Source organism: Engystomops pustulosus, chromosome 8 (genome assembly GCF_040894005.1).
Source record: "Engystomops pustulosus chromosome 8, aEngPut4.maternal, whole genome shotgun sequence".
NCBI lineage: Eukaryota > Metazoa > Chordata > Amphibia > Anura > Leptodactylidae > Engystomops > Engystomops pustulosus.
In genome coordinates this window covers 117441712-117465771 of record NC_092418.1, presented here as the reverse complement: position 1 = coordinate 117465771, position 24060 = coordinate 117441712, and the positions used below count along the sequence as shown (strand labels likewise).

Genomic DNA, 24060 nt, shown 5'->3' with positions numbered 1-24060 from the left:
TCATGACCTAAGATGTTGCATAGATTCTTAGCTTTTATGGCAGGACACGCTGAGTCTTGTAATGACTAGCCACGGATATGGAGGTTTCTTATCCTTACAATAATGGCTGCTCACTGCGTAGTTATGAAAGTGGGTGGTGCTGGGGGACACCAACATCTGTCCGCCGGTAGAATTAGTCCTGAAACTGCTATATAGAGTTATGTATTCTGTGCTGCCCCTAAGCACATGACTAATGACTTCAGTGGAACAGGACTCGTTACTTTTTTCAGCATTTTGAAAACAGAATGTTCCTCAGGGGCGGGGCTTAGTTTTACAGGCTCTCTTATTGGATAATGACAAATTCAGTCTTCAGTTCTAATAGTTCAGATCTTGTTATCCCTGGAAAGCCAATACCGCTGCCCCAGGAGAGATAAAACAGGGTTGTATAAAGTCACACTGAACTCAGGCTATGAATAGTCTCTTTTTATGTAGGAATATCAACTTTTACAAGGGAGCAGCCCCCCCCCCCCCCCTGCTCCAGACCATTCAGGGATGGGGTCTGCAAGAGATAGATGTCCACTTGTTGTATGAAGTGTATGCTGAGACTCTTAAAGACCTACCTGCATTGTGGTTGTATCAGTGACAGCTGTCAATCATGTAGCTTTTCCTTGATGATAAGGAGTCAGTATAGCGCCACCCAGAGGCCAAAGTGTCAAATATCAACCTTAAAAATTCCCGGACAATAAACAAGTTCATAACTTTAAAGGGATTGTGTCAGGAGTTGTGACCATGCAGCCAGCAGTCATGGCAAAGCTTTAAAGGAAATCTTCCTACAAAATCCATCCTGATAAACCAGGGACGCTTACTCGTAGATCCAGGCACCGTGACTGTGGTAAGCATCTTTTATTTGTTATCCATGTTCTCCTTCCTTCTAAAATCAACTTAGACAATTATGCTAATGAGCCATAAGGGCTCTAGATGGCATAACAAGAACACCTTAGTGCTGTAGCTTCACGGGCTGTTACAATGTGCAGGATAACTCCCCTCCCTCCCACTGTATGAGATTACAGCAGGAAGAGGGAAGACAGTGTAACAATCTTTGTAGCTACAGCATGAAGAGGCTCTGGTAACACCCACCAGAGCCCTACTGTAGATGTTAAACTATTTTTATCATCTATTATCACTACTAATCCTCTGTGCTGCTGTGGTGCAGGACAAGTAGTCATGTCAATGTGTCAAAGCTACACACACATCCTATGCAGACTAACTGCATTCCAAAACCCAAAGTGCAGAAGTAAAATTCTCCTGGGCATCACTAGAGGGAGCTTAATGCATTTACAGTTATATAGCAAACCTGAAAGGGAAACTGTCAGCAGGTGTGACCATGCAAACTGCATTAGGTATGTTCCCTGTAGAGATGTCTTATCATACCTTTATGTGTGTTAGTAGCAGCAGGACTGTGATATATGAATGTATATTCCAGGATTGCAGCCTCTCCAAGTGCACTAGGAGCATGTTCTCACACTACTGTGCTCTGTGCAGATAGTTTTAGGTCATGTCCCTGGAGAGATGTGTAATTATACCTTTATGTATGTTGCTAGTAGCAGCAAACTGTAAAAGATGGATTTAAATTCCAGGATTGTAGCTGGATTTGGAGCACAATGGTGCACTGGTGTGTCAGATCTCTTGCCTGAACACAGCACAGCCCCTCCCTTCCGCTATGAATTCCGCTATGCTGTGTTCAGTGAACAGATCTCATGAATAAGAGTGTAATGGTGCACTTCAAATCCAGCTACACTCCCGGAATTTTTGTGAATTTTTCACAGTCCTGCTGCTACTAACATGGTAAAAAAGGTATGATTGCATATCTCTTTAGAGCTAATCGATGGTGGATACCCATTAGATTATTTTGGGCAGCCAGCCTGTATCTCACACTCCTGGGGTGCCCCTGTCTGTCCAAATTCCTCATCTGATGTGCCTGCACTTTTATATGAGAGCAGGGGCAGGCAGAACCTACTCCACTAAGGAAGGTTAGTGCATGATATGTCTGTATGGGTTATTATTTGAATAGGTGTGAACTGTAGGTGAATAATGTGTATGTATTAGTATATGCATATGTGTAAACTATAAGTGCATGTGTGTATGTGTGTATGTATGTATGTGTTTTAGTATATGCATATTGTATGTATGTGTATACAGGTAGGTGTAATATGAATATAGCTGTAGGTATGTGTCAGTACGTGGAAATAGTTAGGTGTATGTGTGTTGGTATCAGTGTGTGTTTATTTGGATTGGTTATGTCCACATCAAGAGGATTCCCAATGTAGCACCGGAGGACTACAATGTATCCCTATACAATGTATCCCTATACAATGTATCTCTATACAATGTATCCCTATACAATGTATCTCTATACAATGTATCTCTATACAATGTATCCCTATACAATGTATCTCTATACAATGTATCCCTATACAATGTATCCCTATACAATGTATCCCTATACAATGTATCCCTATACAATGTATCTCTATGCTCATACTGTAGGATATGTTCTTCTGTTTAGCCTCTTCTCCCCTGAAAGTCGAAGAAGCAGACATGGTCATTAGGCAGTGATTTTCTGTTGTGGATGTTCAGGGAGTCTCCATTAATAGATGTTACATCACTGGGAAACACCCACAGTAAACGCTCAGTGGAGGCCGGAGATGGAGGCCATACAGTGGCTTCCATCTCCCAAAGCCTCTTTGCTGGATGTATACTTTGTTTTCCAGCAGGATAATATAGATGATATTTCTGGTATGTAAGGGGTCCCACTCTTTTAATATAGCCCAGGGTCAATAGTACCCTTATTCTGCCCCTGAGGCCAATGCCTGACACTACAGAGATCACAGCAGTGTGAGGTTTTGCCCCCAGCTCTCTTGGAGAAGTTACAATCCTTTAATATAAATCCATATTTCACAGTACTGCTGCTAATAACAACATACGCAAAGGTACAATACTTAACACTGGCTACAGAGAGCACAGAGCACAGCAGTGTGAGGACACACTCCCAGTGCACTTGATGACTTGATGAAAATACAATTCAGTGTCCATAGTTCACAGTCCTGCTGCTACTAACAACATACACAAAGGTATGATCACACATCTCTCCAGGGACAATACCATACACTGGCTGCGTCTATATGGTCACAACTGCTGACAGGTTCCCTTTAGGGCAGGGATTCCAATGCTGGTCTGTTGCTAAGTTATCAGGAAGCATCATAATCATATAGCAGTAAAGCCACTTTTGTAGTTCACCCGCCATATTGTGCCCCCTAACACCCATTGATCTGAATACAGGGTGTCACACGCCAGGGGCGTCCAATCACCATCTAGCTTTCTGTGTAAATCAAATGACACATTGTAACAAACACGTAACTCACTCGGGGAAATCGCTGCATCACCCGCTACATCCTGGACTTCACCTCCACCCACTCCCCGTACAGAGAACATCACATTTTGTTAAAAATACAATTTTTTTTTAATTTGTAGTCCTAATAAAAATCTTTGTTTTTGGAACAAGTGTTTGCTGTGGTTACTAACATTTTACATTCTCCGGTCGTTCTAATCTCTGCTGCGAGTTCGTCTCTTTGTGTCTCTTTACTTGTTTTCTGTGTTTCATGTTTAACAAGGCGCTCTTAAAGGGGAGGAGATGGGGAGTCCTTTTCTGCACCTGACCCCAATACCCCAATGCTATATAATGATCTCACATACTGACAACTTTCTACCTCTGCTTGCTGTCAGTGAATGGGGTTGTTGCAGTTAATGTTCACATAAATGTCCCTTGTCAGGACCAGAACAGGCCAAAAAGGCTGGAAGTATTACTAGAAAATCCACAAATTCAGGACTGCCAGCTGGTGTGCTGTGATTTTAGGGGGGGGCTGTCACTTTAGTTTTAATAGGCTTTACAGAGGAGGATAATAACATTGGGAAAACTCAGAAATATGACTTGTTTATAGTGGATAAGCAGCGGTGCATCAGCCATGAGGTGAGTTGAGCCTCTTGCCTCAGGCAGCACCACCTGCAGCAAAATAGGGTCAGCATTAGGGGCGCAGTTATCTGCTACAAAGCTGGATGAGACAATTATAATAGTGTCTTTTCACACCCAATGTCAGCATGTGTGTGCGACACTGTATGGACCCACTTACTAAAAAATAACCTGCAATATTACTACTGGATGGGGAAGAGGGGGTGCCATTCCATAGTTGACTCAGACAGCAGAGTTTAGGTCCACCCAAGTGAGTAAGGGAACTTTAATGAACCCAAACCGAGCTGTGATACAATAGTAACAAACCCTCAGCTGTGAATCCTATACAGTTTATTCTGCCTTTAAAGAACCTTTCCATTCATTATGGGGGAGATTTATCAGAAGTCTCCGAGAGCAGAACTCTTCTAGATGTCCCTGGAAACCAATCAGAGCTCAGTTTTCACTCTCCCACAGCTGTTTATAAAATTAAAGCTGAGCTCTGATTGGTTTCCAGGGGCAACTAGAACACATTTACCTCCGAAACTTCTGATAAGTCTCCCCCACTGACAGAAAGCGGAGATCTTGAAAGTCATGTGGAATGGAGTTACAAAGTATGTTAGAAAGTTGCCTTATACAATAGCTACGTGATTCATTCACATGAAAGGGAAACCCCACCCCCCCAAAATAAGTGGCCTCCAACCTGTGACTCTCCAACTGTTGCAGAACTACAACTCCCATTGTAGTTGCATTGTAGTCATTGGATTTCCTAAGAAGGGACAGAATGTTACATGTGTGCGGCTCGGGTATCATGGCGGAGCATTCAGTGTCCCTCCTATTAATGATGTGACAGTGACGCCGCCTGAGGCTCATTTACACCCCCTGGGCCCAGAGTCCCGTGTAATCTTACCCAAGGTGACAGATGAGACCCTCGTCCTTGTGGAAGCCATATCCCCTCTATATGTATACACTGTATCCATGTACTGCCCCCTGCAGGCGGCTGGTGGCCGATACCCAATGTGTAACATAGAAGCAAACGTCTCCATCATCATGTCATTCTGGTAATTGTTTACTGATACAGAGCTCCAGAACTTCTGCACAGAACTACAGGGAAACTGTCAGCAGGAGTGACCATGTAGACTGCAGCCGCTGTTAGGTATTATCCCTGGAGAGGTGTGTAATCAGCTTTCTGTATATTAGTAGCAGCAGTGGGGGCGTGTCCTCACACTGCTGTGCTCTGTACTCTCTGCATTAGGTGGCTCCACATCCTCCTCCATTTTGGGTGAGTGATATAGTAGATGTCCAGTGACCTAACAAAGTAGAGGAGCTATGTAGCAGTTCAATGCTAAGAGCACAGCAGTGCGAGGATACCTCCTTGGAAGCTACAGTCCTGCTGCTACTAAAACAAAAACATACACAGCGGTGTGGTTACACATCTCTCCAGGGACAATGCCTAATACTGGCTGCCAGACTGACGATATCTGCCAAAAGGATCAGCATAAAATTGAATGAGAATATTTTGTTTTTATGTAGCCACCACTAGAGGGAGCTCCGGAGTATATTGATCTGTACAGCCCTGCAGATTAGAATGGCGCTGTATAAAGATGTAATATTATTATGTGAGGTGAGAGCTCCCTCTGGTGGTGACTGTAGGCAAACAAAATATTATCATAATTTTGGAGATTTGGAGTTCTGTATCAGACAAGTAGAGTTCTGGCTTCTGTAGAGGGCGTCCATATTTCTGCAGTATTTGGAGGATCAGTATTTAGAAAGAATCATCTTTCATTAAAGGGTTTTTTCCAGTTAGACTTTTATTTTAGAACATGACTGGTCGGATTTCTTGCAGTTGTTACAAGTCACATGCATATTTTTCTGTGGTGGCCTCAGTTTCCAAATAACCACAAGTCCCTGGAGATCCCTATCATTTCCTATCAATGTGTCATGAAGGTCTTTTCTGGGCAAACCCCTTTAAATCACAGTTTTTATGAAAACAGAAATAATTTTAATAATAATTATCTGCAAGGTCATTTATTTCATGTCTCATGATAATATGATGGATTTATGCTGAAGAAATCCGAAAAATATCACTCATCATTTCTAAAAACAGCGCCCCTTTTATTCAAAGGCCGTATCTGGTATTGCAGTTCAGTCCCTATCAAAGTACATGAGCTAAGCTGCAATACTGCGTACAAGCCAATGGATATGAGTGGCGCTGTGTCTGTTCTCATCTTATTCTGAAAATATAAAATGTATTATCTCATTATGAAGACACACTTAAAGGGTATCTCCAATTTCAGCAAAATGTCTGAGCATAAATCTTTAAAAATGTAGTCACTGGGTGGATAATTTTCTTTCCTTACTAATCTAATGATTCTGAGTTATCTGATGTTTTCTTCTCTATTTTTATCCAAAGTGAGAGTCAGGAATGCGGTTGTCCTCACAATTCCACAAGGCGTCATGTGACCTCATTGTGGGTGTAACAATGTATCTGATCAACAGAGTTCCCATGGTGCACTGCTTCCTTGCACCAGATTCCCCTTTGCAGGGCTTTCTAGCCCAGAGCCTTAGTGAATAGTTATTGGGGAGTCTTCCCCTTTAAATAAAACCTCATCCAGACCCCCTCAATACAGTCTACACCTATTTATATGCACCCCAAAAGAGATCCCCTTAATACAGAGACCAAAACAGGCCAAACTTAAAGGAAATCTACCATAAAAATCCATCCTGATAAACCCGGGACATTACTCATAGATCCAGGAACCGGGACTGTGGTATCTTCTTATATCTGTTATCCATGGCCTTCTGCCTTCTAAAATCAACTTTTATAATTATGCTAATGAACCGTAAAGATTCTGGGCCAGAGCCCCTCTGTGCTGTAGCTTCACAGGCTGTTACACTGTTTTCACTTCCCCTTACTCCCTCAGCATTTCCCCCTTCCCTCTATCTTATGCAATCTCACACAGTAGGAGAGGGGAAGTGTTCCTGCACAGTGTAACAGCCTGTGAAGAGTCAGCATGAAGTGCCCCTGGTTTGTAATGCTGGATTTTGATGGTAGATTTCCTTTAAAAAAAAAAAACATCATCTCTTTCTATGAGATATGAAATAAGGAGCCAGCGCCGAATATCAGATGTGTAGAAATTATAGTTTTCTTGATAAATAACATAAAATTATTCATCGAATTCATTGTCTGCATTTCCTGGTGTGTGCACAGAGCATTTCCACCTCAAAAGAAAATTCAAATCCTTGAGTCGTCTTCTGCGGTTGATTAGATTTCCTATCAGCTGTAGGTTTGTTCTATCTGTTCCTGGGAAAGCTGGGTGACCTGCTTTGACTGCTGTCACTACCTTCCTAGACACATTGGGGCTCATTTACTAAGGGCTCCGCGGCCGCACTTTCGTCGCGTTTTCCCGAAGTTTTCCGTTTTGCACCAAATTCCACCGGGACTTTGATACATCAGCGCCGGCTTTCATGAGACAGAAATCAGGGGGCGTGGTCAACGGAAAACCCGACGGATTCGGAAAAACTGCGGAATTTAAAAAATGAAATGTGTCGCAAGATCAAGCACCTACGTGCACCGAGAAGAAGCAGATAAACTCCGGCGGACCTCGGCGCAGCAGCGACACACTGAATATCGGGCACACGACCTTAGTGACTCCAGGCAGAACCCGAATCCACGTTGAACAATGCGCTCCGGGATCGCGACAGGACCGGGTAAGTAAATGTGCCCTATTGTTCTCTGCTACATGTGTGTCCTCACACTGCTGTTCCCTAGGTCTTCTGCATTGATTTGCTGAACACTCCTCTGCCCTCTGCTTTGAGTGACTGCTTTAGTATCCAACTGGAAGCTCACTATATATTTCACCCATAGCAGAAGGTAAAGGTTGAGAAGCAGCTCATTGTAGAGAGAGCACAGCAGTGTGAGGACACACCCCCAGTGCACTCGGAGAAGCTACAATCCTGGAATACAAGTCCATACACCTTAGTCCTACTGCTACTAACAAAATACACAAAGGCATAATTACACATAACTCCAAGGACATTACCTCACACTGGCTGCAGAGAGCACAGAGCACAGCAGTGTGAGGACACACCCGCACTAGGAAAAGCTACAATCCTAGAATACAAACCCATACTTCACAGTCCTGCTGCTACTAACAAAATACACAAAGGCATAATTACACAGAACTCCAAGGACATTACCTCACACTGGCTGCAGAGAGCACAGAGCACAGCAGTGTGAGGACACACCCGCACTAGGAAAAGCTACAATCCTAGAATACAAACCCATACTTCACAGTCCTGCTGCTACTTACAACATATAAGTAGCTATAATTACACTCATCTCCAGGGACAATACTGACTGTAATCATACTGTTTGCCACCCAGCTTTCCCAGAATGAGACAGGACAGAAGGATTTGTGGTGGAGATTTGTGATGTTACTGAACTCCTTGATGTCTCTCTCTGCTCCTCCATCTCATCGTGCATCTCCCTCCCCCGCGGTCTCTTCCCGTGTAACTTGTCTCTTCCCTCTCTTTGTGTTGTCTCCTCCTTGTGGGTCATTGTGTCACTTTGTGGTGTCTCTCTGTGGTGTCCCTGTGTGTGGTCTCAGCTTCGTCTGGCAGCGCCACGCTGGGGGTGGTGACCCCCCTGCAGGATGTGAGTGTGTGCGCTGGGGAGGCTGCTGTGTTTGAGTGTGTGGTGTCGGGACCCCAGGACCTGGACGTGGACTGGATGTTTCGGGGGAAGCTGCTGCAGCCGGCTCTGCTGGATTGTAAGATGCGATTCAACGGCAAGCAGTGCCTGCTGCTCCTCAACTCTGTCCATGAAGACGACAGCGGGATCTACACCTGCAAGCTGAGCACGGCCAGAGGTAACGCTCTACACCACATCGACATGAAATGATAGAATTCCTGCTAGCACAAGTCACCACTAGGGGGAGCTCTCTGCATGTAAATGGAAACAGTAAGCAGCAAAGTCCCCCTAGTGGTTACTGCAGGTAATGCTGGTTTTATAAACTTACGCTTCCTCACCTTCGCCAGATGAGCTGACATGCAGCGCCGTGCTGACGGTGCACCCATCGCTGGCTCCTCTCTTCACCAGGAAGATGTCAGATCGAGATGTGATTGAGGGGCGCACCGCCCGGCTGGATTGTAAGATCAGTGGCACACCGCCCCCTGCGGTCACATGGATGCACGATGGTGAGTCACGTCTACGCGGGAGCCCAAGACCATTGAAATCTCCATTCTTGTTGGCACCTTGTACCACAAAACGTAAGAATTTTTGATGCTTTTCCTTTAATTCTACTCTTTAGCTCGTCCAGTTGAAGAGACCGAGTCTGTACATATCCTGAAAGAGAGAGGATATCACACCCTGCTCATCACTCAGGTGTCAACTGAGGATGAGGGCCAATACACCGTCATTGCCCGCAACCAACACGGAGAGGCGGAATGCTCTGCAGAGCTGTACGTGGAGGAGCCCAGACTCGGCGCCTCGTCTCACATGTAAGTGTAATAGCACATGAAGCTTCTAGCATCATCAGGGGCACCACTAATATTATAGAACTATGCTTACCGTTTTGTGTATATAGCTCTAATACATCTCCATGGTTACAGACTACAAATTATGTAGTCGGATCACGTGGTCATGTGATAATCCATCTGCTCTAGAGACAGTAGACAAGGACAGATGGAAGAGAGAACACATGACTGCCGGATCAGACTACTCTAGGGTTCTATGCAGCCGATAAACATAGAGACCAGTGGTGGATTATAAAACGGGCATTTTGGGCGGTAGCCCCTGGGTCCACGACTTCTAGGGGGCCCATGGCCACCCAAACTACCCACCAAATTTTATTCTTTACCCATGAAATCCTCATACATCTGTTCCTGCTCTCTACACACATGTTCACAAGATCCATTTCAGGACCTTTGAAGGTCCTCCAAGGGTCCTGAAACCACTCATTGAAAGCAGCAGAAGGGACACATCCTCCACTTCTCCAAGAAGCTGATTCTAGTACCATGTTGATTCCAGACTTGTAGCCCAGGGCCCATGGCAGTCTCAATCCACATACATTTGCATACGAGCTGCATACACAGAACTAATATGTATATATATTTGGTTCAGATCCAGGCTTGAGAAGATGCCTTCAATCCCAGAAGAACCAGAGATGCAAGAAAGTGAGGTAGAGGGGGTGCTCATGCCGGATTTCATACGTCCCCTACAAGACTTAGATGTGGTGGAGTCTCGTGAAGTGCAGCTAGAGTGTCAAGTGACCGGCCTGCCATATCCCACCATCACCTGGTACCACAATGGGCAGAAAATCCAGAGCTCGGACGACCGCAGGATGACGCAATGTAAGACAAATGGAAAATATAGCAACTTGTAGGAAACAATAGTACAGTTACATCCAATTGGATTTGATTTTCCCCACTATTTCCTGCTTAACCTATGTTCCCCTAGCACAGCGGGAACTCTCAGCACAATGTCATGTTTATGGTTTAGCAAGTTACTAGTCCGATAAACAGATTTGTTAACGTTTTAAGAGACTGAACTCACGTCTTGTGTTCCTCGTAGACAAGGACATCCATCGCCTGGTGTTCGCGTCGGTCAGTCACTCCCACGCTGGGGTCTACAAGAGCGTAATTTCCAACAAGGTGGGCAAAGCGGCCTGTTATGCCCACCTATACGTCACAGGTAAGAATTGTAGGGGTTTTTGGGGGGTTTCATCAGATTGCATCAGATTGAGCGGTTAGGTGGGATGGGGTGTTCTACCCCCTCCCCCCCCCTTCCCTGGATGTATCAGCCCCGTGGTATGTAATATGGTGGACAGTGGTCGGTGTCAGCCGCTTACCACGTGCCAGGAGTAATGTAATCTCCAACCGCCAAGGCTAAAATCCATAAACCTCAAACTGCTAATCTAGTATCTAATCTTCTGAGGTTTGTATCCAGTTGTATCCATATATAACAGACTGACTCCGTCACCTGCATGTGTATCCTTATGTCTACAGATGTGGTGCCCGCCCCCCCTGACGGCCCACCCATAATTACCTCTGTAACCGGAAAAGTAGTCACGCTCCGATGGAATCCTCCTAAAAGACTGGATCCAGCCATAGGTAATATCTGTCGTCTGTACATATTCTATGCAGAAATATTATTTAAAGGGATTGTCCACTTTCAGGAAATAATTGATATTGTTTGTGTAATGAAAAGTTATAAAATTGTCCAATAGACTTTATGGGGGTCATTTACTAAGGGCCTGATTCGCGTTTTTCCGACGTGTTACCCGAATATTTCCGATTTGCGCCGATTTCCCCTGAATTGCCCCGGGATTTTGGCGCACGCGATCGGATTGTGGCGCATCGGCGCTGGCATGCACGCAACGGAAATCGGGGGCGTGGTCGAACGAAAACCCGACGGATTCGGAAAAACCGCCGCATTTAAAAAAAAAATCGGTCACGGAGCTTGCACTTACCTTCACTAGGAATAGGCCGGTGAACTAAAGCGCGTTCCGATGCTTTTCAGCGCAGCAGCGCCACCTGGTGGACGACGGAGAAACTACCTTCATAAATCCCGGCCGGACCCGAATCCAGCGCAGAGAACGCGCCGCTGGATCGCGAATGGGCGGGGTAAGTAAATCTGCCCCTATGTATCAATTCCCCAGGGTTTTCTAGATCTCTGCTTGCTGTCCTTCTATGGAAAGCTTCTGTGTTTACTTCCAGTGGATAGAAATCTGTCCATGGTCATGTGATGTCACACAGGTGCATGAGCCATTATTATCACAGAGAGTAATCAGAGCCGTGTGATATTAACGAGCCGTGCACCCGTGTGACATCACATGATCATGGACAGATTTCTATCCACTGGAAGTAAACACAGAAGCTTTCTATAGAAGGACAGCAAGCAGAGATCTACAGAACTGTGAGGAATTGATGCAGAAAGTATATTGGAAAATTGCTTATCTTTTCACTACCCAAACAATATCAATTATTTGCTGAAAGTGGAAAATCCCTTTAACTTTAGAATACAGTTACGTACCATTCTGTCGAGTCGCTGCTGTAATCCAGCTCTGATCAAACACATGTCGTTTCCTCCTGAACTTGGGGCTCTTAGAGATGCCCCAGTTACAAGTGAAAAACAGAAAGTAAAAAAAAAAAAATTTAAAAAAAACTTTATCTGGGCCATAATGTTTTCTTTTCAGCCAATTGTGTGCATGCAGGTTGTAGTTTTAGATAGCCACCACTAGGGGGAGCATGGGGTAAGCTTCAAGTGCACACAAGCCTTGGCCGGTGATCACCACTTCAGTGACAAGTAATGGTACAATATTTGTCATCTAATGTATGTTGATAGTAGAAGCAGGACTGTGAAAATGGATTGATATTCCTGGATTTTAGCTTCTCCAAGTGCACAGAGGGTGGGTCTTAAACTACTGTTTTCTGAGCTCTGAATGTTAGGTGTATACAATCAGAATTTTGTATATGTTGTTGGTAGAAGTATATGACAGCACTTGTCCTCACACTGCTGTGCTCTCCGCAGTCCATGTAAGATATTGGGGGTCATTTACTAAGGGCCCGATTCGTGTTTTCCCGACGTGTTACCCGAATATTTCCGATTTGCGCCGATTTTCCCTGAATTGCCCCGGGTTTTTGGCGCACGCGATGGATTGTGGCGCATCGGCGCTGGCATGCACGCGGCGGAAATCGGGGGGCGTGGCCGAACGAAAACCCGACGGATTCGGAAAAACCGCCGCATTTAAAACAAAAAATTGGTCGCACCCGCCATACTTGCATGCACCAGGAAGAGATCAGTGAACTCCGACGCAACTCGGCGGAGCAGCGACACCTGGTGGACATCGGGCGCAGGACCTTCATGAATCGCCGGAAGACCCGAACGCTCGTTCGAGAAGCCACCGCTGGAACGCGAATGGACCGGGTAAGTAAATGTGCCCCATTGTCCTTGGAGAGATGTGTAACGATACCTTTGTGTATGTTATTAGTAGCAGCAGGACTGTGAAATATGGATTTAGATTCCAGAATTGTATCATCTCCAAGTGCACTGGTGGCGTGTCCTCACGCTGCTGTGCTCTGTACTCTGAATTAAATTATATATATTTCCTCCCCTCTGCCTTAAATGATTGCTGAGATTTCAACTAACTAGCCTCACTAACTCGTAGGGAAAGTCAATGTAGTAGTTCAGAGCACAGCTGTGTCAGGGCACTTGGAGAAGCTCTAATTCTGGAATATAAATCCATATTTCACAGTCCTGCTGCTACTAACAATTTAAGCACAGTACAGACAAATAAAGATACCACCCTGGCCAGACATATCAAACTCTTCCATCAAGGTGACAAGAACCATCTTAAATTTTGGGCAATAGACCAAGTGAAACTAGGCCCTCGAAGCGAGGTGGATAGATCGCCTAAACACTCTCAGCCCAAATGGGCTAAATGAGGGATTTACGTTTGCAGCCTTCCTGTAAAGAAGACACTCCCGAATATGACGGTAACATATAAATAGGGTGAATCCCTTGTGAGACACTATTCTCTTATTAATACATCAGTTAACCACTACTGGGAGCACATCTTATCTCCCTTGCTCGGATACCATGGGAGCTGGAGGCACATTTACCTTATACCTGCCAAATTAAATAATCTACTTAAATAATTGTCCTAGTGATATACTACTTTTTTCTAAACATATAGAATACACTGATATTAGATGGGCATGGAGACGACATTAACCACTAGATTAGGTATATAGATACGAATTACAGTACTGGCACATCGGACAGAACAGACATGGGGCAAATACAGGCTCTCCTCTACACTCCTCATGAAATGTTACCTGAAACAATTAATCCTTTTGGATGATGGTGACAACGTCACGGAACAGTGGGGACGGTTCCTAGCCTAAGTCTGCGCACATGCGCACAACACCGGCAACCAGCGAAAATCGACTCTAAGTCCAAGCGCATGCGCATAATATCGACAACTAGCTAGAATTGACTCCAAGTCCAAGCGCATGCGCACAACACCGGCAACCAGCGAAAATCGACTCTAAGTCCAAGCGCATGCGCATAATATCGACAACTAGCTAGAATTGACTCCAAGTCCAAGCGCATGCGCATAATATCGACAACTAGCTAGAATTGACTCCAAGTCCAAGCGCATGCGCATAATATCGACAACTAGCGAGAATTGACTCTAAGTCCAAGCGCATGCGCATAATATCGACAACTAGCGAGAATTGACTCTAAGTCCAAGCGCATGCGCACTCAGACGGGATTTACGGGTAGCGAGGACAAGTCCACCCGCATGCGCCGCACTGCCGGTATGAGGTAAGTCCATCCGGTTCCAATGAAAATCTCCCAAATACCGGGAGTAAAAAACCATTGGACCATCCTCATTCCAACCTGAAATGGCCAATTATATGGATGTCGGCCAACAATGACGACACAAACAGAACCTTTATTAGTCCGACGCGCCCATCCATTTATCAAATATAGCCCCGGCTCCCCTGAAGACGCCACGCAGTTGGTGAAACATGTCGGGGGGGGGGGGGGGGGGGCTATAATTGTTCAGCATTTTGTTTAGCATTGGTAGTGGCAGTGGCACCATCAGTCACTGAGGATATTAGTTATAAGAGGACCTGAGGCTCAATGATATGGTGTTTCATGACTATGCATGACACAGTGATGCTCACTGGGAAGTACATGGCAATGGGGTTCACTCCACATATCCCTAAATAGGGAATCTCTATCAACCAGGTGCTTCCGGCTCCGAACTAATAGCTAGGCACCACTGTGGAGGTGGGTTATCATTACCTACCCTCTACAGGCAATCTGTGGCTTTGGGCAAGCACATGTTGCCACTAAGTTGAATAGAGTCACACCATATGCCTTCCCAGTGACACTTATGGGAGACTAGTCTTTAGAGCATCAGGATGACACTCACACTCAATAGTGTCCGATACCGGTGACTGCACTTGAATGAATGATCCATCCCACTCCTCTGTAGATCTTTAGTCAGTGCTGTAGCATATCACTAAAATCAACTAATAATCAGCTCCCAACATTTACATTTTAACTTGAGAAATAAAAGTTATATTTTAGACAAATGGGTCTCAGTGAGGTCCCCTTGGACCTTTTTTGTATATAACTGCTACTAACAACATACACATAGGTCTGATTACACATCTCTCCAGGGACAATACGTAACACTGGCTGCAGAGAGCACAGAGCACAGCAGTGTGAGGTCTGATTACACATCTCTCCAGGGACAATACATAACACTGGCTGCAGAGAGCACAGAGCACAGCAGTGTGAGGTATTATTACACATCTCTCCAGGGACAATACATACCACTGGCTGCAGAGAGCACAGAGCACAGCAGTGTGAGGTCTGATCACACATCTCTCCAGGGACAATACATAACACTGGCTGCAGAGAGCACAGGGCACAGCAGTGTGAGGTCTGATTACACATCTCTCCAGGGACAATACATAACACTGGCTGCAGAGAGCACAGAGCACAGCAGTGTGAGGTCTGATTACACATCTCTCCAGGGACAATACATATCACTGGCTGCAGAAAGCACAGAGCACAGCAGTGTGAGGTCTGATTACACATCTCTCCAGAGACAATACGTAACACTGGCTGCAGAGAGCACAGAGCACAGCAGTGTGAGGTCTGATTACACATCTCTCCAGGGACAATACATAACACTGGCTGCAGAAAGCACAGAGCACAGCAGTGTGAGGTATTATTACACATCTCTCCAGGGACAATACATACCACTGGCTGCAGAGAGCACAGAGCACAGCAGTGTGAGGTCTGATCACACATCTCTCCAGGGACAATACATAACACTGGCTGCAGAGAGCACAGAGCACAGCAGTGTGAGGAATTATTACACATCTCTCCAGGGACAATACATAACACTGGCTGCAGAGAGCACAGAGCACAGCAGTGTGAGGTCTGATTACACATCTCTCCAGGGACAATACATAACACTGGCTGCAGAGAGCACAGAGCACAGCAGTGTGAGGTCTGATTACACATCTCTCCAGGGACAATACATAACACTGGCTGCAGAAAGCACAGAGCACAGCAGTGTGAGGTCTGATCACACATCTCTCCAGGGACAATACATAACACTGGCTGCAGAGAGCACAGAGCTCAGCAGTGTGAGGTCTGATTACACATCTCTCCAGGGACAATACATAACACTGGCTGCAGAGAGCACAGAGCACAGCAGTGTGAGGTCTGATTACACATCTCTCCAGGGACAATACATAACACTGGCTGCAGAGAGCACAGAGCACAGCAGTGTGAGGTCTGATTACACATCTCTCCAGGGACAATACATAACACTGGCTGCAGAAAGCACAGAGCACAGCAGTGTGAGGTCTGATTACACATCTCTCCAGGGACAATACATAACACTGGCTGCAGAGAGCACAGAGCACAGCAGTGTGAGGTCTGATTACACATCTCTCCAGGGACAGTACATAACACTGACTGTAGAGAGCACAGAGCACAGCAGTGTGAGGTCTGATTACACATCTCTCCAGGGACAATACATAACACTGGCTGCAGAGAGCACAGAGCACAGCAGTGTGAGGTCTGATTACACATCTCTCCAGGGACAATACATAACACTGGCTGCAGAGAGCACAGAGCACAGCAGTGTGAGGTCTGATTACACATCTCTCCAGGGACAATACATAACACTGGCTGCAGAGAGCACAGAGCACAGCAGTGTGAGGTCTGATTACACATCTCTCCAGGGACAGTACATAACACTGGCTGCAGAGAGCACAGAGCACAGCAGTGTGAGGTCTGATTACACATCTCTCCAGGGACAATACATAACACTGGCTGCAGAGAGCACAGAGCACAGCAGTGTGAGGTCTGATTACACATCTCTCCAGGGACAATACATAACACTGGCTGCAGAGAGCACAGAACACAGTAGTGTGAGGTCTGATTACACATCTCTCCAGGGACAATACATAACACTGGCTGCAGAGAGCTCAGAGCACAGCAGTGTGAGGTCTGATTACACATCTCTCCAGGGATAATACATAACACTGGCTGCAGAGAGCACAGAGCACAGCAGTGTGAGGTCTGATTACACATCTCTCCAGGGACAATACATAACACTGGCTGCAGAGAGCACAGAGCACAGCAGTGTGAGGTCTGATTACACATCTCTACCGGGACAGTACATAACACTGGCTGCAGAGAGCACAGAGCACAGCAGTGTGAGGTCTGATTACACATCTCTCCAGGGACAATACATAACACTGGCTGCAGAGAGCACAGAGCACAGCAGTGTGAGGTCTGATTACACATCTCTACCGGGACAGTACATAACACTGGCTGCAGAGAGCACAGAGCACAGCAGTGTGAGGAGTGATTACACATCTCTCCAGGGACAGTACATAACACTGGCTGCAGAGAGCACAGAGCACAGCAGTGTGAGGTCTGATTACACATCTCTCCAGGGACAATACATAACACTGACTGCAGAGAGCACGGAGCACAGCAGTGTGGGGTCTCATTACACATCTCTCCAAGGACAATACATAACACTGGCTGCAGAGAGCACAGAGCACAGCAGTGTGAGGTCTGATTACACATCTCTCTAGGAACATTACCTAACACTGGCTGCAGAGAGCACAGAGCACAGCAGTGTGAGGTCTGATTACACATCTCTCCAGGAACAATACATAACACTGGCTGCAGAGAGCACAGAGCACAGCAGTGTGAGGACAGTGTGAGAAACTACAAACCTGGAATATAAATCCATATACAGGCAGTCCCCTACTTAAGAAAACTCGACTTACATACGACCCCTAGTTACAAACAGACCTCTGGATGTTGGTAATTTTCTGTACTTTATCCTTAGGCTGCAATAATCAGCTGTAACAGTTATCACAGGCGTCTGTAATGAGGCTTTAGTGTTAATATTGATTCTTACGACAACCCAACATTTTTAAAATCCAATTATCACAGAGACCAAAAAAGTTCTGGCTGGGATTACAATGATAAAATATACAGTTCCGACTTACATACAAATTCAACTTAAGGACAAACCTACAGACCCTATCTTGTATGTAACCCGGGGACTGCCTGTCTATGTCTTATGTCCACAGATGTATCTCAGCTCACCTACTCCGTGCAGCAGCAAGCCGTGGGCTCTGTCCAGTGGACGGTCATCGCCAGCAACCTGAGGGAGACCAGCTACGTGGTCAGGTCGCTGACTAAAGGCTACCAGTACCTATTCCGTGTGGTCACACACACCGCAACTTCGCACAGCAAACCTTCACCTTCCAGCGACTTTGTCAAACTTCAAGACCGAGGTACGAGGCACAAAGGGCAGGGATACATGTTTTCTGGATGATCTGTTAATCCAATCCATATGGACTCTTTTACATTTGACTTGATGCTACAGGTCCTTACCTGCGGGAGGCGCCAGTCATCACAGATCGTCCAGAGCTGCTGTACATGGTAGAGAGTCAGCTCCTGTGCGCCACGGTCACGCTGAATCACGTGGATGCCACGGTCACCTGGAGGAGGTAACAACCGCTGGGGATCGGATCCATGCATCTGCTCCAATGTAACGGGTCCAGAGGTCCCATCTGCTATACACTACCTTATTATGTGGTACCTACCTACCTATGCATGATTATAAACACCAGTCCTTCTCTCTAGAGCAGGCACAATCCTGAGCAATGTGGACAGCGTGTGTGAGATGAGTATGCCGGATGACGACCAGCACTCACTCACCATCTTCAAACCCAAGAAGTCGGATCTCGGACCTCTGGTGTTTGAAGCCAGGAATCGGTATGGCACGGACAAATGCACCATCAGCATCGAGATGGCAGGTACCAACGCCACAAACTTTAATATGCAATAGTGGCCATGGACCACGTAGATGTGGTCATGATCTAACCTCCGCGCGGTACACAGCTCCAATATTTTCTTATTCGTCTCCATGGCTACAGACTACAAGTCAGTCTTGCTCTTTTGCATCTATGTCTTGAAAGATGGAAGAGAGCATGGCAGCAAGATCTGACTACATTGGGTTAGTTTGTAGTCTGTAACCATGGAGACAGATAGGTCTACACAGGAGCAGCATACACTAACAACTATTTCTTTGATGCACCTACTTGTTCTGCAATCCTCAGAGTCTCCTCGCTTTGAGTCCATCATGGAAGACATCGATATCAGGACTGGAGAGACGGCTCGCTTTGTGGTTGTTGTGGAAGGAAAACCAGTGCCGGATATTATGTGGTACAAGGTGCGGCCCGGTTCCCCTTCTTTACCTTCATAATCAAAGGTCTGTATCTCCCAGTACTCACCTCTGCCTCTTCTTCAGGACGGAAAGCTCTTGGTGGAAAGCGGACACTTTAACTTTGTGTATGACGACGCTGAGTGCTCTTTGGTTATCCTGAACGCGGCCCCTGAGGACTCGGGGGTGTACACCTGCACAGCCCGCAATGTGGCAGGAGAAGTGTCATGTAAAGCCGAACTGCAGGTCTCCAAAGGTAAGATAATGGAGGTCTGGTTAAAAACTAGAACTATTAACTAAGTACTTAACTAAACGAAAATGGGGTTCTCGATGTAGGACCTTCAGCTAAAGAGCATCTTTGGCTTTGGAGGATCCGGCTTGTCCCTGCATGCTTTGGCCACTCCATTCATTTGTAGGGGTTTGTGGTGTAATGCTTTATCTGTCCTGCGGTGTCACTGTAGGAAATCTACACCAGTTACCACCAACCACCACAGATAAGAGAGGACTGTTTCCTACCTAATCACCATATTATTGTTGGAGGACCCTGATAACAATAGACATTGCAGACACTACTACAAGTTGGTGCCTTGAGTCACAGGGGGTAAACATGCTTTCTGGAGCAGCCCTGGGGGCTCCTAATAATTGGTGACTTTTTAAATCCTTTTTCAACAGATGAACCAAGAAATGGGTCAGTGAAGGACGATTCTGATGGACTGAAGTCTCGACGGCTTTCTGATTACTACATCGTTCACAAGGAGATTGGAAGGTGAGTTACACTATGGGCCCCACGGACTGGGTGATGGTAGAACCTCCTCTCCTCTAGGTGTAGGGAAGGTGTTTAGAGGTGGGTGACACTATGGGCCCCACGGACTGGGTGATGGTAGAACCTCCTCTCCTCTAGGTGTAGGGAAGGTGTTTAGAGGTGGGTGACACTATGGGCCCCAAGGACTGGGTGATGGTAGAACCTCCTCTCCTCTAGGTGTAGGGAAGGTGTTTAGAGGTGGGTGACACTATGGACCCCAAGGACTGGGTGATGCTAGAACCTCCTCTCCTCTAGGTGTAGGGAAGGTGTTTAGAGGTGGGTGACACTATGGGCCCCAAGGACTGGGTGATGGTAGTACCTCCTCTCCTCTAGGTGTAGGGAAGGTGTTTAGAGGTGGGTGACACTATGGACCCCAAGGACTGGGTGATGCTAGAACCTCCTCTCCTCTAGGTGTAGGGAAGGTGTTTAGAGGTGGGTGACACTATGGACCCCAAGGACTGGGTGATGCTAGAACCTCCTCTCCTCTAGGTGTAGGGAAGGTGTTTAGAGGTGGGTGACACTATGGGCCCCAAGGACTGGGTGATGGTAGTACCTCCTCTCCTCTAGGTGTAGGGAAGGTGTTTAGAGGTGGGTGACACTATGGACCCCATCCTTTATAAAATTAGGTCTGTAAAATGATCCCATTGCAGATATGTCATGTATCATCCAACCTTGTAGCTGTAGTTGGCAAATAAAATGGGGGCCCCAGGTAATCCTAGGACAAGGATAATGTAAGTAAGGAGGAGGGGATATACTACACACCATAAATGCTTGATACATGGAAGATCCAAGTTGAGGAACCCATTTGCTGTAAGACTGGGGGTTCTCCGAAAAGTCAAGGGAATCATGCCCCCCATGTGTGGCCACTGCAGGCGGACAAGGCTTGAGACCCTCTAAATAGTCTTCTTATAATATCTACATTCGGACTTCCACTTTAAATGTGTTTCCTTTGGCCCAGTTTCTAGCCCTTACAGTACATCCATAAAGAACATCCTCCCTATAGACACATCTCAGGATGTGCTACATCTGTTACATGGTGCAGTATAGTCCCTCCATCATCTCGTCCACAGAGGTGCCTTCTCCTATGTACGACACGTGGTGGAGAAAACCAGCGGCCAGGATTTTGCTGCAAAGTTCATATCATCCAGAGGTTCGTCCAGGGAGACGGCGCGGCGGGAGATGAGTATCCTGTCCCGACTCAGTCATGAGAGGATCGTCTATTTCCATGACGTGTTTGAGAAGAGGAGCGCGCTGACCATCATCATGGAGCTGTATCCTTACACTATACAGGCTGAACAGTGCGGGGTGACACCATCATAGGCAGAACTACTGTTATATGTACACAGCACCCAACTACACCAATGTGTCTCCATGGAAACAGACTACAAATAAACTGTGTGCAGTCTGATTCAGCAGTCAGGTCATTTTTTTGTACATGGAGACTATAACTAAGACACTATCCATAGATTTATATAGGGTTAGTCTGATTATATACAATCAGAAAAATAAAACATAGGAAGGGAACAGACAGCATCTAAGGGAAGGGGATGCTATACCAAGGACATGTCATCAGCGTGGAAATTACATGATAATAGGAGAAATGTATCAAACCTGGAGAGGATAGATAGTTTCCTACCATACCCAATCAGTCTGGTGATTCTGGCTTCTACGTCTCTTTCATTGTTTCAGATTTGTTACTCATTTGTTTCCCATACTATGCTCCATTATGCTAGTGGTATCTACATGGTTAATTTTATTTTGTGGGTCTCAAATAAGGGCTAGCACTCCACCAGACTCATAACAGCAAATCAGAATATACTATCATAATCTATAATGTCATAGATAACTGACCTGTGCACCCCTAAACATAATAGTGTATTGCTTAACTTATTGTAGCTGTTCCAAAGAGGAGCTTCTAGACAGAATAGTCCGTAAGCCTTCAGTCTCTGAATCAGAGGTGAGTGCAGGGAATTCATATAGAATGTAATACTGACACCCATGTGCCATAATGCAAATAACCGCTGTGATATTGTTAGTGCAACAATGTAACTTCTACTATAATACTCTATATTACTACTACCCCTAGAACTAGTATATTGTTTCCATATTTGTGCCATAGATGGTAATGGTAGAAATACCCCTTTAGGTAATGGACTTTGTCCACATTTCCATTGATTCTTTATTTGATATTCAGAGACATCATTTTCTTTTCCTCCTCCAGATTCGATGCTTCGTCCGGCAGATCCTGGAGGGATTAGATTATTTGCACCATAAGAACATTTTGCATCTAGATATTAAGGTGAATTTTCTCTCTGATTTTGTGGCTTTGACTCTTGACCTTAAGTCCATGGAAGGATAATAATGGATATAATGGGGCACATTTACTTACCCGTCCCGTTGCGTCCGCCAATCCGGAATGTCCTATGAGGATTCGGAGCTTCCGAGATTCACATACAGCGTGCGCCAATTTCTTGAATGTGTTGCTTCCCCGCTGAGATCCGCCGGAACTCACCTTCTTCTTCCTGGTGCATGTGAGAGCTGATCTTGCAACACAATTTGAATTTTAAATTCCGCGGTTTGTCCGAATAGGTCGGGTGTCCGATGGCCACACCCCCCGATTTATGTCACTTGAAAGCCGGCGCCGATGCGCCACAATCCGAGGCAAATCAGGGCAAATCGTAAATATTCGGGAAACCTGACAGAAATTCATCTGATGGACCCTTAGTAAATGAGCCCCAATATGTTCCTTGGATGATCAAGTGTAATTGTATTCACCTTCAGGAGTCATATTGATTTTTCTTCTTTGGAGCCTTCTCTATACTCTGCACTTGTAGTAGTTATAGTACAATATCACTGAGCATTCAGCAGTTTAGTATTGTATCTGATGTCATTACATTGGCAAAATGGCAACAAATTATCTACATTGTAACATTGTACATCGACATTGATATCTTCAATGTGTCTATTCTACAGCCTGAGAACATTTTAATGGCCGACATGATCAGTGACCAGATTCGGATATGTGATTTTGGGAATGCACAGGAGTTAAATGGCGAACCACAGTATTGCAAATATGGGACCCCCGAATTTGTGGCACCTGAAATTGTAAACCAGATGCCAATATCTCCAGTCACCGATATATGGTAATGCCCCTATGTGCAAAGATACTATATAATACTGCCTCCTATGTACAGGAATATAACTACTATAATACTGCCCCCTATGTACAGGAATATAACTACTATAATACTGCCTCCTATGTACAGGAATATAACTACTATAATACTGCCCCCTATGTACAGGGATATAACTACTATAATACTGTCCCCTATGTACAAGAATATAACTACTATAATACTGCCCCCTATGTACAAGAATATAACTACTATAATACTGCCCCCTATGTACAGGAATATAACTACTATAATACTGCCCCCTATGTACAGGAATATAACTACTATAATACTGCCCCCTATGTACAGGGATATAACTACTATAATACTGTCCCCTATGTACAGGAATATAACCACTATAATACTGCCCCCTATGTACAAGAATATAACTACTATAATACTGCCCCCTATGTACAGGAATATAACTACTATAATACTGCCCCCTATGTACAGGGATACAACTACTATAATACTGCTCCCTATGTACAGGAATATAACTACTATAATACTGCCCCCTATGTACAAGAATATAACTACTATAATACTGCCCCCTATGTACAGGAATATAACTACTATAATACTGCCCCCTATGTACAAGAATATAACTACTATAATACTGCCCCCTATGTACAGGAATATAACTACTATAATACTGTCCCCTATGTACAAGAATATAACTACTATAATACTGCCCCCTATGTACAGGAATATAACTACTATAATACTGCCCCCTATGTACAGGAATATAACTACTATAATACTGCCCCCTATGTACAGGAATATAACTACTATAATACTGCCCCCTATGTA

The 24060-nt window shown here is 45.3% G+C and overlaps 1 protein-coding gene across 6 annotated transcripts in view; it reads left to right on the top strand.

Moving 5' to 3' along the window:
- SPEG (striated muscle enriched protein kinase) overlaps positions 1-24060 on the top strand; it is a 201723-nt gene that overhangs the window by 141714 nt on the left and 35949 nt on the right. For all 6 annotated transcript variants that reach the window (XM_072122366.1, XM_072122364.1, XM_072122365.1 and 3 more), the window contains 16 exons: positions 8593-8853; positions 9023-9181; positions 9295-9484; positions 10107-10336; positions 10557-10676; positions 10991-11095; positions 18137-18343; positions 18436-18559; positions 18696-18868; positions 19172-19284; positions 19363-19531; positions 19948-20041; positions 21148-21348; positions 21974-22034; positions 22299-22376; positions 23051-23220. In XM_072122366.1, the coding sequence (XP_071978467.1) occupies positions 8593-8853; positions 9023-9181; positions 9295-9484; positions 10107-10336; positions 10557-10676; positions 10991-11095; positions 18137-18343; positions 18436-18559; positions 18696-18868; positions 19172-19284; positions 19363-19531; positions 19948-20041; positions 21148-21348; positions 21974-22034; positions 22299-22376; positions 23051-23220 (2455 nt within the window). The remainder of the gene's footprint in view (positions 1-8592; positions 8854-9022; positions 9182-9294; positions 9485-10106; positions 10337-10556; positions 10677-10990; positions 11096-18136; positions 18344-18435; positions 18560-18695; positions 18869-19171; positions 19285-19362; positions 19532-19947; positions 20042-21147; positions 21349-21973; positions 22035-22298; positions 22377-23050; positions 23221-24060) is intronic.